General features: G+C 37.1%; 1 protein-coding gene across 1 annotated transcript; it reads right to left on the bottom strand.

Annotated features, from left to right (window-relative positions):
• Positions 1 to 8,178: 8,178 nt before the first annotated feature.
• On the bottom strand, positions 8,179 to 11,723 carry LOC120165603 (oxidation resistance protein 1-like). The gene is made up of 8 exons (XM_039175083.1): positions 11,481 to 11,723; positions 10,376 to 10,896; positions 10,183 to 10,255; positions 9,667 to 9,744; positions 9,513 to 9,576; positions 9,167 to 9,254; positions 8,629 to 8,713; positions 8,179 to 8,457 (listed from the first exon to the last, which is right to left on the bottom strand). Exons 1-8 carry the CDS (start codon positions 11,592 to 11,594, stop codon positions 8,374 to 8,376), a joined length of 1,107 nt encoding a protein of 368 aa, XP_039031014.1. The 5' UTR covers positions 11,595 to 11,723; the 3' UTR covers positions 8,179 to 8,373.
• Between the last annotated feature and the right edge of the window lie 6,057 nt (positions 11,724 to 17,780).

The following is a 17,780-nucleotide window of genomic DNA, read 5'->3' as shown; positions in this document are numbered from 1 at the left end:
ACCCTGGCCAATGAAGAAAACAAGGTATTGAAGGAATCCCAGAAAAAAGATAAAATAACATTGTTCTTTATTTTTCAAGGAGTATACGAATCTACATTTGAAAAAATTTCTGATGCAAAGAACGCAAAACAAGCGTGAGAGTTTTTGCAAAAATCTCTACAATGTTCCGAAAAAGCAGAGAAGGTACGCTTACAAACTCTCAAGTGACGTTTAATTCGCTGGAATGTTTGTGAGCGAATTGGAATATGTGAAGGAATTTGAATTTGTAGGAATTGGAATCTGAATCTGAAATCTGTTTGGTTGGCAGAAAATTGAATTGGAATCAAATTCTATATTCTGTTTGGTTCGTAGACATGTCAGGTGAATTTGATTTCAGTAATGTAAAATGACAGAATTGCCCTTTTTGTTTTTTTGCTTAATTTTAGTTTGTTTTATAACTTACATATAGCAATATATTATAAAAATTTAAAAAATATTTTTATTGATTGATTATTCAATTCAATAAATTATAAAAATCATACTAATAAATATCATAAGTTAAAATCATCCCAATTAGGGATGGCTATGGGTCGGGTTTTTGGTCCACCTGACCCGACTCGAGAACAAGGGAACCTCCGTCCGAGACCCGACTCGACCAAAATAAAGTTTCACCAGACCCAACCCGACCCGACCCAACCTGAAATAATAAAAAAATATTTTTATTCAATAAAAACAGTGACTTAATTGAAAAAAATTATATATAGAGGGGTATTATTATAATTATTCCTAAATATATAAGGTAAAATTATATATTTTTTCGGGTCGGGTCGGGTATTTTTAAACCCGAACCCAAAAATACCCGACCCGATTATCACACTTAAAAAACTCGACCCGAACCCGACACTTAAAAAAATCGACTCAACCCGAACCCGAAATTTTTTAAAAAAATCCGACCTGATCTCAATTTTTTTAAAAAATCCGACCCGAAACCGACCCGAATATCACACTTAAAAAACCCGACCCGAACCGGATCCCAATTTTTTTTTAAAAAAATCCGACCTGAATACCAAAAGATTGATGAGGGTATTATGGTCAAATTTTACATTCCCTCCACCAAAGGATTTCAATTCCATCATGCTATGGATGAAATTTACTTTCCCTCCCTTGATGGAATTGGATTCCAATTTCCCCTTTGAAAACTTGAACCAAACATGGGAAAGTGGTGGAATTGGATTCCAATTCCCCCTAATTCCAAGGGATTCCAGCGAACCAAAAGTCACCTCAGAGCTGAGTTTGAGATGTTAAAAATAAAAAATACAGAAACCATTGATGATTATATTAGTCGTGTGAAAGCGGTCGTAATTGAAATGAAAAGAAATGACGAATTACTCGACGATGTTAGAGTAATGGAAAAAATTTTGCAGCCATTAACAAGAAAATTCGATTACGTGGTTGTGGCAACCGAAAAATCGAAAGATTTATCCCAAATATCGATCGATGAGCTTGTGGGTTCACTTCAAGCCCATGAGCAGAAAATAAAACAAAATGAAGATTCTGAAAATTTGGAGCCAGCTCTACAAAGCAAGATGTCAACGAAGGAGAAGCTAGCAACAGCTACACACAAGGTCGAGGAAATCATGATGGTTATCGTGGAAGATACAGAGGAGAACGAGGAACTCGTGGACGTGGTGGTCGATCATATGACACCGATCGAATAAGTGAAAACAATCCAACATCAGGTCGTGGACGAGGATTCAGAGGCCGAGGTAGAGGCAGATATCAGTAAGGAAATAAATCTCAGGTACAATGTTATAATTGCAATAAGTATGGTCATTATAGTTATGAGTGTAGATCTGCTCCTAAACAAGAAGAAAGAAATAACGTAGCAGCAACTGAAGAAGAAAAAATTTGAAAAATCTCATGTATTCCTCACTTATAAAGGAAATGAAGAATTCAATAAAAATATTTGATATCTTGATAATTGTGCCAGTAAACATATGTGTGGACAAAAGGAACTGTTTGTGAAATTAGATGAAAAAATCCATGGGCGAGTAACTTTCGGAGATGACTCGCACGCAGAACTAAAAGGAAAAGGCGAAGTTATGATTACTTAGAGAAATGAAGAAAAGAAATACATTTAAGATGTTTATTATGTACTTGCTTTGAAAAGCAATATCATCAATCTTGGTAAACTCTTGTAAAAAGGATATGATGCGCAGTTTACCTATTGAATAGATGTCCAACAAAAAGTGTGAAGTATATGACGCCAAACAAATCATGGAGTGGTCAGAAACCAGGAGTTAGACACTTCAAGATTTTTGGATGCATCACATATGCCCACATTCCTGAATAGACCAGAAAGAAGCTTGATGACAGAGGAGAAAAATGTATTTTTATTGGCTATGATGAAAGAAACAAAGCTTACAGATTATATAATCCTCTTACCAAGAAAGTAATAATTTCAAGAGATGTCGAGTTCGATGAAGCAAACTATTGGAGATGGAGCAAAGAGGAAAAGAAAGTTGAAGGACTATTTTTTAATGAAGATAAAGATGATGATCTTATCAATCAAAATGAACAAGATGAAGATCAAGGTCCTCAACAAAATGTACCATCGTCGTCAAGCAGCAGCAGCGATGGTAGCAACATAATTGAAGATTTTGAAGCACCTCCCACAAAAGTTCGAATATCCACAAGAGAGAGAAGAATGCCAAAAATATACAATGATTATGAATTAAATAATGTTTCACTTTTTTGTTTACTTGTGAATAGTGATCCAATAACATATGAAGAAGCGGTTGAAGATGAAAAATGGAGGAATACAATGGATGAAGAAATTGCATCAATAGAAAGAAATGATACATGAGAGCTAACAAAACAACCAGAAGGTCATAATCCAATTGGAGTAAAATGGGTTTACAAGACAAAAACCAATAAAGAAGGAAAGGTCGAGAAACACAAAGCGAGGCTAGTTGTCAAAGGCTATAAGCAAAGGCAAGGAATAGACTATGATGAAGTATTTGCTCTAGTAGCAAGGATCGAGACCATCAGACTTCTCACAGCAGTTGCAGCACAAAAAGGATGGAAAATTTATCAGATGGATGTGAATTCAACATTTCTTAATGGCTACCTAGAAGAAGAAGTTTATATTGAGCAACCACCTGGGTACATTAAAAAGGGACATGAAGACAAAGTTTACAGATTGAAGAAAGCTCTATATGGTCTGAAGCAAGCCCCGAGAGCATGATACACGAGAATTGATGAATATTTCCATAGAAATGTGTTCATGAAGAGTCCATACGAGCATGCCTTATACACAAAGAAAAATGAAGACAACAATATCATGATCGTATGCTTATATGTGGACGACATGATTTTCACATGAAATAATCCAGGTATGTTCAATGATTTTAAGAAAGTTATGACTAAAGAATTTGAAATGACAGATATTGGAGAAATGTCATACTTCCTTGGAGTTGAAGTGAAGCAAATGCAAGAAGGAATATTTATATCACAAAAGAAGTATGCAGAAGAAATTTTAAGAAAATTCAGAATGAAAGATTGCAAGCCGGTAGCCACTCTAGTAGAACCAGGAATCAAATTAAGCATGAATTCAACAAGAAAGTAAGTGAATCCGACGTTGTTTAAAAACATCGTTGGAAGTCTAACATATCTGACTATCACACGACCAAACATAACATACGCTGTGGGATTTGTAAGCAGATTCATGAAACATCCGAAACTAAATCATTGAATTGCAGTAAAAAGAATCCTTATATATGTCAAAGGTACAACAGATCATGATTTGTTCTACAAGCGTTAAGAAAATTCGAAGCTGGTTGGTTATTCTGATAGTGATTATGGGGGAGACTTAGATGATCGGAAAAGCACAACTGGATATCTATTTCATATCGGCTCTGCAGTATTTTCATGATCATTAAAGAAGCAACAAACGGTAACTCTTTCAACATGTGAAGCAGAATACATAGCCGCAACATCGTGCATTTGCCAAGCAATGTGGTTAAAGAATATTTTGAACGAGCTAAATTTGGCACAAGAAGAACCAACTACAATTTATGTCGACAACAAGTCTATAATTTTCCTTGCCAAGAATCCAGTCTCCCATAGTCGAAGCAAGCATATCGATACAAACTATCACTTTATACGAGAGCAGGTGAAGAACAAAAATGTGGAGCTAATTTACTGTAAAACTGAAGAACAACTAGCATATATTTTCACAAAACCATTGAGAGCAGATATATTCAACCGACTCAAAGAAAAGCTCGGAATGGAAAGTCGAGTTTGAGGGGGAGTGTTGGAAGTCAAACTCTCTTGGAATTATGTAGAAACAATCACATGTGGAGCAATATAAGACACAAGTGCATGTTGGCAAGAAGATCTAAACTTTGCAATTAAAATATCAATGTCTAGAAAAGTCTTGAAATCCTTGGCAATTAAGGAATTTAATCACGCGACTAGAAGAATTTAGAAGCAAGTTAAGGCGGTTTATTACATATATATGTGTGTGTAATTTGTAGCAAAGCAAGTGTGAGTAGTGAGCGAAAGAAAAAATAAGAGTGAAGAAAAAATAGAGAGAATTGAGAGAGAGCTTAGCAAAGCTATAAGGGGATTGTAAACTAGCCGCAGCTAGTATTGTAATATTAAGGTAGTGTCGTTGTAACGTATTTTGTTTCGTATCAATAAAAGTTTGAGTGTTATAAATTACCGAGTGCCCATCTACGCTTCCAACACAACCCGGATCATTGCTTTGTTATGCTGGATATTTCACATATACTACCACTGTCTCTCATATTTACCAAGACTACTTCAGGTTTGATGAATGTTGGAGTGAAAACCCAGAGAGTGTGGCACGTGTACTTGATTGCTGCAAACAAGGACAAAGTTATAACGCTCAGGAACATATTAATAGGCTACTCCGAGGTGCGGACTTGGTGCAATTTGCTAATCTCAAACGATACCTCCACCATCGTCTCCATATTGTGGAAGTTTATTGGAAGCAACGCTCACGTGTTCAGTGGCTAGCCCATAGAGATCAAAATACGTGTATTTCCACGGTCTGTCTTTAAATCGTCGTCGACGTAATAAAATTAAGGGGCTATATTCGGCTAATGGTGTATGGGTTGACCAATTGGAGGATATTCATGCTACAGCTTGTAAGTACTTTTAATCATTGTTTACGACTTCCAATCTTCCTCCTCCGGATAAGGTTCATGTGGCTTTCCTGCAGATCCATCCCCAAAAAGCACCAGGAATTGATGGATTACCAGGGAGTTTTTATAGATCATTTTGGCTACTTATTAGTGATGATGTACTTAATTATTGTTTAGATCTTCTAAATGGTCGAGAATCCATGGCTGATGTAAACCGTAACGTGTTGGTGCTAAATCAGAAAGTAATTGAACCAGAATCAATTTCTCAATTTCGGCTAATTGCTTTGTGCACTGTTATTTACTCATTTTCTGAAAAATGGCCAAGCAGACTCATCCCGTGGTGCAATTCTAAAACTCGATATGGAAAAGGCGTATAACCGTGTAGAGTGGTCTTTTCTCCGAGCAATGTTACACCGTCTTGAATTTGCCAAACAATGGGTCTCGTTGGTGATGCCGTGTGTTACTTCGGTTACATACCAAATCCGCATCAATGGTAATTTAACTGATAGCTTCCGACCGTCTCGTGGTCTTTGCCAAGGTGACCCTTTATCACCATTTTTATTTATTCTTTGTTCTCAAGGGTTCGCTTCTACATTGGGAGCAACGCAACAACCGCATACAGGGCCTACGAGTGAGTCGCTCTGGTCCTCGGGTCACTCATCTTCTTTACGCAGACGATTGTTTGTTCTTCTTGCCCAACACCGAGGCTGAATTTACACGAGTTCGTGATGTTCTTGCTATGTATGAGAGCTATCATGGTCAAAAAGTGAATTTTGCAAAGTCCACTATCTATTTCTCTCCATCTACCCCGATGTGGTTGCAAACAAGTCTTAGCTCTATTGCGGGAGTTTTTTCAGTTCTGAATCCGGGTATTTATCTTGGGATGCCGCTCCTAATTGGTTGAAACAAAACTCAAGCCTTTGGCTTTCTTCCTGATAAAGTGGCTTCCAGAGTTCGGGGCTGGACGAAGAATGTGCTCTCTTACGGAGGTCGTGCAGTTTATATTAAATCTATGGGACAGGCGTTACCTACATATGTCATGGGTTGCTATTTAATTCCGGATGGTGCTTTATCTGATATCACTGCCTCTTTACGTACATATTAGTTGACCATTTAGTTTAATGTTGAGAAAAGGAATGTTATGTCCATCCATCCATCCATACCGGAATAAACTAGACAAGCCTTTTTTTTCTCAGCATGTTATCATTCCTGATTTTACTAATCCATTTACGGGGATAACATTTCACATCGTAGGGGTGACATCAATTTCCACTCTAGAATGCAATATATGTTCTGGCTTTTGATGCTTTCATCTGGTGTATAAGGTGGTAGTCAGTTTTCTAGGTTCTTGTATTAGATAATGAGATGATGCAAATGATACGGGGTGTCAGTTACTTGACCACTAGTAGTTTCTATCACATGTTGGTCAAAGGAGGAATCTTAGAATTTAGTTACATATTTTGACCCCGTTTTTTTCTGCTAAGGAATGTACGGTTATGGTTAGTGCCATACAAATTTGTTGCAGATAAGGCCCGATCTTGGGAGGATTGAGAAGTGGGTCTTACGTAATGCATTTGATGATGATCAGAAGCCATATCTGCCTAATGTTGCTGTATCTTTTGAAATATTCCTGCAATCTAAAAAATTTAATGGGGTGTTATCATTTTATCTGCTCCTTTGGTTATATTTATTCAGTGTATTATATCTTATGGAAAACTACCGGGAAGACTGAAACTTCATTTTCCCTCTGTTATAGCACATTTTATACAGGCAAAAAGAGCAGTTCAGTGATGGAGTTGGATATAGTTGGATTGATGGTTTGAAGGACCATGCCAATAAACAGGTAGGCATATTCGTCTGTGGTTCTTCTGGGAGACATTTTAAATTAGGCTGCATAGTAACTGTAACAACCTTTTGTTTCCAAACTTAACAGGTCACTGATGCAATTACAACCTTTTGTTTCCAAACGTAACGAGTCACTGATGCAATGTTGATGAATGCGAGCTTTATATACCCTGAGAATACCCCAACCACAAAGGAGGGATACTTTTACAGAACTATCTTCGAGAAGTTTTTCCCCAAGGTATTATGCTGTTCACCTCTCTGTTTTTCCATCTGTCTTTTCTGTTTCTCTAGTTTATTTTAATTATTATTATCCAATTGCAAGCAGAATGCTGCAAGGTCAACAGCTCCAGGAGGTCCGAGTGTGGCGTGCAGCACAGCAAAAGCAATAGCATGGGATGCAGCATGGTCAAAATTCCTGACCCCTCCGGCCATGCCGCTCTCGGTATTCATGCTTCTGCTTATTAGGAAGCAGTGGATGCCGATGCCGATGCCATGAATTTGATCAATTATCCTTCCCGTAAGATACAGAAAGGAATCGAAGAAAATATTGCAACAGCATAAAAAATAGACTTCTCTTTATTTGACTGCTGTCCGTCTGGCGCGTAGACCAAGTTCATTGCTGAACTGAGAAGGCATTCACTTCTTGAATGTTCTTAAAAGTCGTATCAATCCAAATGTTGCTGCCTCCTTTCACGTATTTGATTTCCCATCGCTTTCCCTTTCTTCAAGTAGTGCGTGTTTATTTTCCGTTGGAACGAGCTTCTTGTTTTGTGTTGCTTTCCCTCTCTTCAATGGTTTAAATTTAAAATATGGTGCGACTTATTTTCTTTCCATGGCATCTCGTTTGTCATGGCCGTGCCAGTTAAGGTCGAAATTGCAAGATAACAATAGTTATTTAAATGTCATTGGTTAAAAGCTTATCTTCGTTTCTCATTTCCCATTACAAAAATTCACAGGGAATATGGATAGGTCATCTATTATAGTTTTTGACATCAATCCTCATTCAAACATCCATTTTATCCAAACATCAATCCTTTTAAAAAGAGGAAACCCCTATATGAAGGCCAAAAGTTATTACATTTGCTAAGAATATGGTAACAAATTAATAATTCTGATATGACTAATGAAATATAAGAGAAATGGATTACAGTGATAATCACTCTTCCATATATTGTCAGTAACATTTAGTCCACTATTCAGCTTGATGCCAGATGCATGTACAGGCATAAGTAAACAGTAAAGACATTTACACTGAAAGATTCTGATTCCAGCTGGTTACGTCGACACACTTGAAAAGGTTATTGTAACGAATGATCAAAACCATGCGGTAGTTGATTGCAGGAAGAAACAAGATAGCTTCATGCTCTCAAAGGATGTTTTACCATCGGCAAATTCCAGGCATCTCTGTTTTACTTAGAGCAAGTATTTCCTCATATTTTGATCCATACACAAAGCCCCACAACTGTGATTCAAGGATAAGTTTAACGAAACATGTTCTGTTAAGATGGCATCTACATGATCATATTCCAAACAAGGAAAATATGAATTCATGAAGCAAATAGAACAGTGATGATTGTTGAATGGAGAGAGAGAAAGAGAGAGAGAAAGAGAGAGAGAATGGCAAAGTGCAAACCTCAATCTCCTTCACTTCAAAATCTTCAGAGAACGCAAGACAGGGGTTTCCATACGTTTCCGAGAACAAGCTAGATCCATTCAAGCTTAAATAAAAAAAATGAACATATCAGAAAGCAGTGTTTCCTAGTGCTGCTAATTTGGAGACAGAGGCACTAGCTAAGTCAGGAATTGGTTGACTATAGGGTATCTATTGTATGGGCGGAGTGTTTGTCCTGGTCTCTTTAAGCCTGTGTCTCAGGGGTAGACCCATTGTATTCAAGCATCTTGCTGTTTCTCTATACTTCAATAAAACTTGAGGTACTCTTTTCCTCCTTCCGCTTTTTGCTGAAATATCCTTGGGTATTTCAGCAATTATGAAGGGGATTTTAACGAGGCCTCCAATTCTTATTAAAAAAAGTGTTTCATTTAAAAAATTGTTGTGATTAACACGAATTCTATTTAAAAGAAGGGAAAGAGAAAAGTGAGAACGGGGGAAACTAGGAAAGGGGTCGATATTTTCAAAAAATAAAAATGAACAAAAGGGACATATATCTCACAGATCACTATCCAGATAGAGTGCAAAATGGCCACCACCACCAACAGCTATAAATTCAGTGGAACACAGAGTGAAATATCGATTTGCACCTGTTCCATATTTGCAGTTAGATGTACCGAGTTTACTCAGAAACTGTTGTAAATATCAAAGGACACTGGAAGAACAAAAAAAACCCTCTCAAACCAGTTAATCATGCATGAGGGTTACATGCCATTTCTATACCATGTTGTGAAACACATGCATATCTTCATTGGATAATAACTTTTTCAGCATCATATACTCTGACGTTTAAACAGAGAGGAATTAATAGTCTCAAATTCTGAAACAGTAGACATAGATGGGAATACCTGTGGGACGAAATATAACTGTGTCACCAGGTCGATTGGTGAAAACAAAGGTACTGTTTGTTCCCTGTTCAAATGTATTGCGAACAAGATATTCAGGAAAAAAAAACCCTGCTGGATACAAAAAAGAACGAAAAAGGGTATTTTCTAGCATCACCTGATATTTCTTATTAGTTGGTTTTAGGGGTGCTTCAACCAGACCACCAAACACTGCGCCTTTACGATCTCCAACAACCTAAGATAGAATCAATTCCATCAGCCCTTGACATTAGTGCACATAAAATTAAATAGACAACCTCGTCAAAGGACTTGCACTGGGAAAATAACCTCAATAAAGAATCCGATATTTTGCATGTTTATAGTTTATGAACTTCATTATCAAGCACAGATAAAAAAGAACTGGATTTGAAATCTAAATGTCACTGATATAAAAGATGAAATGCAAGAACTAAATCACATTTGAATTGGGACAAGAGTTCAGGAATAAATAAATCAAAGTTAAGAAACGTCAAACTAATATCCTGCATTGGGCCATGGAAATGGTACTCCTATCACCATTAAATGATTTGTTGCTTCACATTTATGAGTTATAACATCATGGCTACATCGGAGATGTAAAATATACAATTAACAGATAAAAGTAAAAAGAGAGGAGAAAGTCATTTAACCATACCAGCAAACTGAGGCCAGGCCAGAGCATGCTTCTCCGGTACAATGTTGACAGTGATATACCATGCCTCCATGTACTATGAAAGGAAATAGAGATATATCAAAGAAAAAATAACCGTTTCTCTATACAAGCAAAACTAAATATCCAGATGAAAGACCAAAGTCAGTCCATCAAACCAAAAATCAGTGGCATTCACCTGTAGAGCAATAACCACTTTCTCCCATGAACAATAGCAGGAAGTGATTCATAAAGAGCATTTCTTGTCTTCTCTGTAAGCAGCAATGATGGTTCAGAAGTTTCGGGAAGACCTCCCTGAGCCAAAGGCTCCTTAACATTTTGGATATGTCTCATCTCAAGCCCATCAAATTTGGCCTCATTGTCACTTTTGACATCAGAACCATCACCCTTGTCTTGATTTTTGTTTTCAAAGACCCTAGTAGCTTGGTAAAGAGCTCTAAGTGATTGCTTACCCCTAGAAAGCAAGTTTTTCCTTCTACCATTCTCTTTCATTCTGTTGTCTGATGAATCACCAGCTTCTTCTTGATTATCATTTTGCTCATCCTGATTCAAATTGTGACCTGATTCCGAAGAAGACAAGAGTGAATACAGGAACGCAGTAAATGAAGACGTATCAGGGCCATCAATTAGATCTCGATCATCCTCCTTGCTGATTGACTCAGTCTCTGATTGATTTGTTTTTGAGATATTCACATTTTCCTACCAGAAAGAAAATCAGAACAGTTAAATCAAGAACGTTCGCAGGCTGTCAAGAGAGTGAAACGGTAATCTCCAGAACAAATTAATCAGTCAATAGTCATTTGCTCTTTTTACAAGGTTGCAATTCTTAAGCAAGTTATTTCATTCCAGATAAGTTTCAAATGACAATACAAAAAACCCTGCACTTTTAAACCAAAACTGAAGTTTAGTCAATGAATTTCGACAATCAGTGGAATAATTCTAATGTCAAGGGAGGATCAACCAAGGCAAACGAGGGGAAAAGGAAAATAAAACAAACAAAAATGATAATTAGAAAGGAATAGAAAAGGATACAACCTTGCAAAGCCCAATCAGATACCTTAAAAACATGAAAACGCAGAACAATCAAAAGTATACAAAAAGCCAATATCTCAACTACCCAAAATCAAACATTATTTGGGATGTTGACCAAACATCAGAACAAGGGAAAACATCACCGTGATCATCAAAACTATGATAATCTTAAGCATTCAAAACCTTAAAAAAGGGGGGAAATGAAGCTTTTTTCAAGATATGTAAACGAAGGCGGAGAGAGAGAAACTTACATGAGGAGGATGGGAAGGCGTGGAGGTTTTATCAGAGATGGGGTTAAGAAGGCCAGTGGTGAGATCAGCTACGAAGTGAACAGCTTTGCTCCTCAGTGATTTTTTCTTTCCCATCTCCTTGATTTTATTATCACAAAAAGAGATGATATTTTTACACCACAAATTCCTACCTTTTTTTTGTCGATTTGAGTGGTGTCTGATTCAGAATTCCATTTATATGTTTTAAAAAAGCTTCTTCTGGTTATGATCGATTCTGCCAAATTCAGCTACAAAAGCAGCATAATTGAAATAATAAGATAATATCTCGTCTATATTATCCAGTCTCCTTTCCCTTGGAAGCCACCGCAAAGGAAACTAAACGAGAAAGAGTACGCTCAGTTCGTTTGGTTCATGAAAATAAAAGATTACTAAGAAGTAGAATTATTAAGAATATTGTATTTTATATTTGACTGGTTTAATAGAAATATAAGATTATCGTGTTTAATTAAAGGAATAAAAGATTATTAGAATGTATATTTGATCAAATTATCTTTATTATATATTTATTTTTTAACAAGTTGAATTCTACTATAATATTACTATAATTAATTTATATTTTTTAAAAAAATTTAAATTCATAAAATTTATATAATTTTTTTACAAAATTAATAAATATGTTTAATAGAATGATAAAATTTTATTTTAATTTCTAAACTTCATATAAAATTTTAATTATAAATTTTTTTGTAAATCTAAAATAGTTTAAGGATAAATTTGTAATTTAATCTTCTTAGAATTTTTATTATTCAATGACAGAATAATGATATTTTTGAAAAAAAAATTAAGAGTATTTTAATTTAAAACGTCGATAATTGAACAATACATAAATGAAGGGGTAATCACATTTCTAATAATAAACCCCAAAAAATTTATTGTTAATAATAAAAAATTACCAAAAATAAAATTACTGGACAACCAAACAGAGAAATGAAGATTCTATTCCCCAATAATACAACATTCCTTAAACCAAATAAGCCTTTGCCGCTTGGGATCCGTATGGTTAAATTTAAAACAAACTACACCATCAGACTTGCTACAAGCGACTCCATGACCCAACGGATAAGGCGCTGGTCTACGGAACCAGAGATTCTGGGTTCGATTCCCAGTGGAGCCGAAAGTCTCTTTTGTATTTTACCCAAATTTATTTTTTAGGTTTTGTTTCTCTCAGGAAAACCGAGAGTTCCCTTGGCTATCCTTCAGTCCCATTGTGGATAATAACTCAACAGAAACATGTTAATCAATGGCCAGTAAGTCACATTCAACAATCCCTTGAGACCATTTCCCTGATGGGTTTCATTGGGAAATAAAGTTGAAGCTCCCACAGAGGTCGAAATAGGGATGGCAACGGGCCGGGTTCAGGCCGGGTATTGGTCTCCCGTCTCCGTCTCCGTTTAAAAAATCTGTACCCGTTCCCGCTTAAAAAACTATGGGGATTTAAACGGGGATCCCCATCGGGTAATCGGAGAAAATCGCGGTGAAACGAGTATCTCCGTTTAGCATAAACGGTTATTTAAACGGGTATCGGGCCGGGTATATATATTTAAATTAAATATATAAATATTATATATATATTTTTAATTTAAATTAAATTTATTAATATTATATATATATACATAAAATAATTCTTTTTAATATTTATCGGGCCGGGTAATCGGGACGGGGATTACTAAACCCGTCCCGTCCCCGTTTAACATAAACGATTTTTTCCCGTCCCTGTCCCCGTCCCCGTTTAGCATAAACGGTTTTTCCCCGTTCCCGTTTAATTCGATTTTCGATTTTCCCCGTCGAATTCGAGATTTTTTGCCTCCCTAGGTCGAAATCACTGCATAATGTCTGTTTTTGTGCCTAATTAGTAATGTTAAAACTATAAAATTAGTGCGAAAGAGTGAGCTAATCGACTTGGACTGATAAAATAGCAAAGACTTACCGTAAAGTGTAAACAACAATCCAAGGTAGCAATTGCTAAGATACCATGGCCACTCCCATGAGAATCGAGATTTCCATATCAAACAACTCTTTGAGTTGATCTCAATCAACCCTCCAACCTTATTTAGAACTCAGCTATGAACTTCTTTTCACATTCCTCTTCTTCTTCTTCTTCTTCTGTTAAGTAAAAGCTTCCTCGGCTGCGTAATCGTAACCAAATTTGACTGCCTATGAAGAAAAGTGGAGAACGGATTTGGTGAATGGGGATTAGAAGCTTTGTTCACACCACCAAGCCCTTTGAGTTTGACCTTAGCTTTGCTGGTTCATAACAATGTTAAACGCTACAGATTCCCTGATCCATTATCTGCAAAAACACCACTCTTTTTCATTGGCACATCTGAGCTCAACTCTACCACTATGCTTTCCTATAAAAAAGAAACTAGTTGAGACAACGAGATAACGAAAGAAAACGAAGATGGAGTTTTATGGATTTGTATGTGTTGCTGAAAATGACCTCTCACCCGACTGCCATTCCACTACTACACCTATGGCATACACTTGTCCTAAACAATTGCCCATTTTTTTTAAAAAAAGATAATATATAATTTTGAGAAAATAATCTCAGTGACCAAAAATCCCATATAATATACGATTTTAACTAACTTTTTCCGGATTTGCCAAAATAACCAACAAAATCGCAATGCGATCGCTAATTCGCAATGCGATCTCCATTATCGCAAATTCGCGTTGCATTTTCGCAATGCGATAGTTGAAAATCACGTTGCGATGGTCTACAGTATCGTTGCGATTTTCCCAATTCACAATGCGAATAAGTAAATCGCAACGCGAATTGGGAAAATCGCAATGCGAATAAGTAAATCGCAACGCGAATTGGGAAAATCGCAATGCGATACTGACTATCGCAATGCGATAATAAAAAATCGCAACGAGATACTTACTTTCGCAACGCGATACTGACTTTCGCAACGCGATTTACATAGCGCCATTCGTATTAACGCGTATTTTTTTTTTCAAATTCCAAACACGTATTTTTTCTTAATAAATCGGAAAATGAACCGTCCACAGTAATCGCAACTCATAACCTCAAACCCAAAAACACAACACTCAGTCCCATCTCCATCTCTCACTCTCTACGGCGAAATCCGTCCCCATCTCCGAAGATTTCCGTCCCCATCGCCGGCGAAATCCCTCACAACCATTCACAGTCAAAAATCCCTCACAATCATTCAGAAATGGAAAATCAACCTCCGAGGGTTAGTTTTTTATTTTTATTTTGAAATTTTTGCATTATTTTAGGTTTTTCATATTGAGATTGATGATAAGTTTACTGGTAATTTCAATAATAGATTAACCATTTCACTTAGATTTCTTATTAAATTCATTCGATTGCTGCCAATACTGCTAAACTGTTTAGCCTGTGAAGTTAGTATTTGTCTTTGCTTTGTCTTTTGGTTGAAGTAATGCAGAAGAAGAATAGTTTCGAGAATGAAAATCGCAACGCGGAAATAACTATCGCAACGCGAAATAAAAATCGCAACGCGAAACCAAAATCGCATTGCGATTTTCATTTCGCGTTGCGATTTTCATTTCGCGTTGCGATTTTTATTTCGCGGTTGCGATTGTCTGGTCGCGATAGTCATTTCGCGTTGCGATTCTCTCGTTGCGATAGTCATTTCCGCGTTGCGATTCTCATTATCTCGTTGCGATTTTCATTTCAACCAAAAGACAAAAACAGTGTTGCAAATTTTAGTTTCAAGAATAAACTACTATTTATGTTTATTGTTTTGTTTTTGGTATATCTTGACAGTGTAATTTTTGGTATATCTAACTTGGTATGTTTATTGTTTTTTTGTAGACATTTTTTTCGGCTTCATTGACATTAAGGAATAAAGTTAGCCTAGCCACTACAATTGCTTCGAAACTTTCACCTGCACAAAGAAATTGTTTGAAGAAACCTGCTTCGGGCCATGGCTGAGAGTACAGCATCCGGGTGGAGATGCTAGTTTGACCCATTTGTGGCTTCAGACCATGACTAGCGATCTACCCGACAGTATACAACGTGGTGAGGAAGAGATATGGTTTCATTTTCCACTGGCGTATACTTGTTTTGGGCGGAAGGAGTTCTGCTTAATCACTGGTCTACGATTCAGACACGATGATATAGGCCGGTACACTCGTCATATCACCCGCCCATCATGGTTATCCAGGGTTTTTCCTGATGAGTCAATAGAGAAGCCGAACTTACACGTCGACGACATGAAGAAATTGTTTAATAAGAAAGATGGTTTTACTCGGATGAATGACGTCGATGTTGTCCGAGTATGCCTTCTACTACTTTTGTATGCCGGCTTTCTAGGCAGAGAGGCCAGACAACCTATTCCTCAGGAGCTAATATTATTGGTAGAGGACCTAAATGCATGGAATCTGTTTCCGTGGGGTTCGTATATATGGAAAGCTACCTGGACTAAGTTGTCGTCTGCCTTTGATGACCGCAAAAGTTTGCGGGGCGATGGGTCGAAATACACTTTGTCAGGCTTTGTTTGGGCCTTTAAGGTAAGAATTTCTATATAATGTTTTCAAAATTATAATTAATTATTTAACAATTACTAATGTTTGTTATTATATTGTTTGTAGATTTGGATATTCGAGGCTTTCCCCAGCATGCGGACATATGCATTAAAATCCTCAGATGATATTCCTAGGGCTATTTCCTGGAAGAGGAAACGTATGTTGGATTGGGAAGACTTAATACCATATGCGACAATAAATCATGTAAGTTAACACAAATACTATCATATATAAACAAGTTATTAATAGTAGACGTTTAACTTTGTTTTAGTTTTTATATTTTTAGGAGGCCAACACTCCATTAATGAGACTGACACCCACGGAGGTTGAGCTTGCCACTGATTGGTGGCAAGCTAGTCAGCGTTTTTTTGATGGCACGAATGATGAGCAGCCTCCACTTCCTCCACTTCGAGAGCCATCACCTCACCCAGAGCCATCACCTGATCGACCCGACTATACACCTCTACAACGAGAGCCATCACCTATCCCGTCACATCATCGAGTCTCTTCTCCACCATCACCTCATCAATGCCTTGCGTGAGGAGATCGGTACTCTACGCGATAACGATGGTGCATGGCGTGTGGAGGTGTCTACTTTACGTGGTGAGGTTGCCGCTCTACGTGAGATGGTAGTATCGTTGCAGAATGAGGTTCATACTCTACGCAACGAGGTAAGTTTAAGATTTTCCATATTGAACTTGATGATAAATTTACTCGTAATTTCACTTAAATTAACCATTTCACTTAGATTGCTTAGTAAATTTATTCGGTTGCTGCCAAAACTGCTAAACTTTTTACACTGTGAAGTTAGTTTTTGTCTTTGTTTTGTCTTTTGGTTGAAAGTTTGAAATATATTTATCTTTGTTTTCACTGTTTAAATATCATGTCTGTTTATTTACTGATATTTGTATTTTTATTTAGCGGACCGATAAGGTGGATGCTTTACGTCGGGTTTTTCTTGCACGACAGAGTTCACGCATCAGACGGCATGCACGTGCTATTAAGTCTCCGTATACCCCAATAGTGCGAAGACACCGTAAGAAGAAGCCCGACTCGCCTATCATCCCTCAAGAGTCCACTCCTATCGTTGAAGAGGCCCCTATCATTCCTCGAGAGTCACCTCCCACCGTTCAAGAGGCCACTGTCATCGTTGAAGAGGTCCCTCCCACCATTCAAGAGCCCGATTCACATGGCGTCATATGTAGGATTCTTGAGAAACCCTCTGACGTGCCGGACATGATGGATTCAAGTTGGCTCTCGTATGAGTTACCGACCAGTACCATACAGGTATCTGAAGAGGAGAGGAAACAACTACCGGACACAATTCTGGATAACACCCTTTGGGCTAAGACCGCAGTTGATTTTTATCTACATGAGCGAAGCCAGGGGTGTTTCACTAACATATGCAAGCTCAATGATGATATTTATTTGTTGCTTGATCGGTCTTGGTGGGGCGTATTATTAGGGGTCGAAGACAATGGCTATTTCGATGGAGGGGTAAGTCTTATATTTTTCTTATATTTTCATTTGATTAATTTGTTTAAAAATTAATGTAATTCACTAATATATGTATTTTTTTGTAAAACAGCATATCGATGCGTGGGTGTCACGTCTACTAATAATTAGGAAACTTAAGGAAAATAAAAGAAATACACGGTATACAATAATGCCGACGGCTTTTAACGCAGTTCACTTGAAGAATCAACGAGATGAATCATTTGCGTTGGGCAATGGACAAGCTAAACT

Source organism: Hibiscus syriacus, unplaced genomic scaffold, assembly GCF_006381635.1.
Source record: "Hibiscus syriacus cultivar Baekdansim isolate YM2019G1 unplaced genomic scaffold, ASM638163v2 tig00111584_pilon, whole genome shotgun sequence".
NCBI classification, from domain to species: Eukaryota; Viridiplantae; Streptophyta; class Magnoliopsida; order Malvales; family Malvaceae; genus Hibiscus; species Hibiscus syriacus.
Note: the sequence above shows the minus strand (reverse complement) of the source record. Positions and strands in the feature narration are given on the sequence as shown.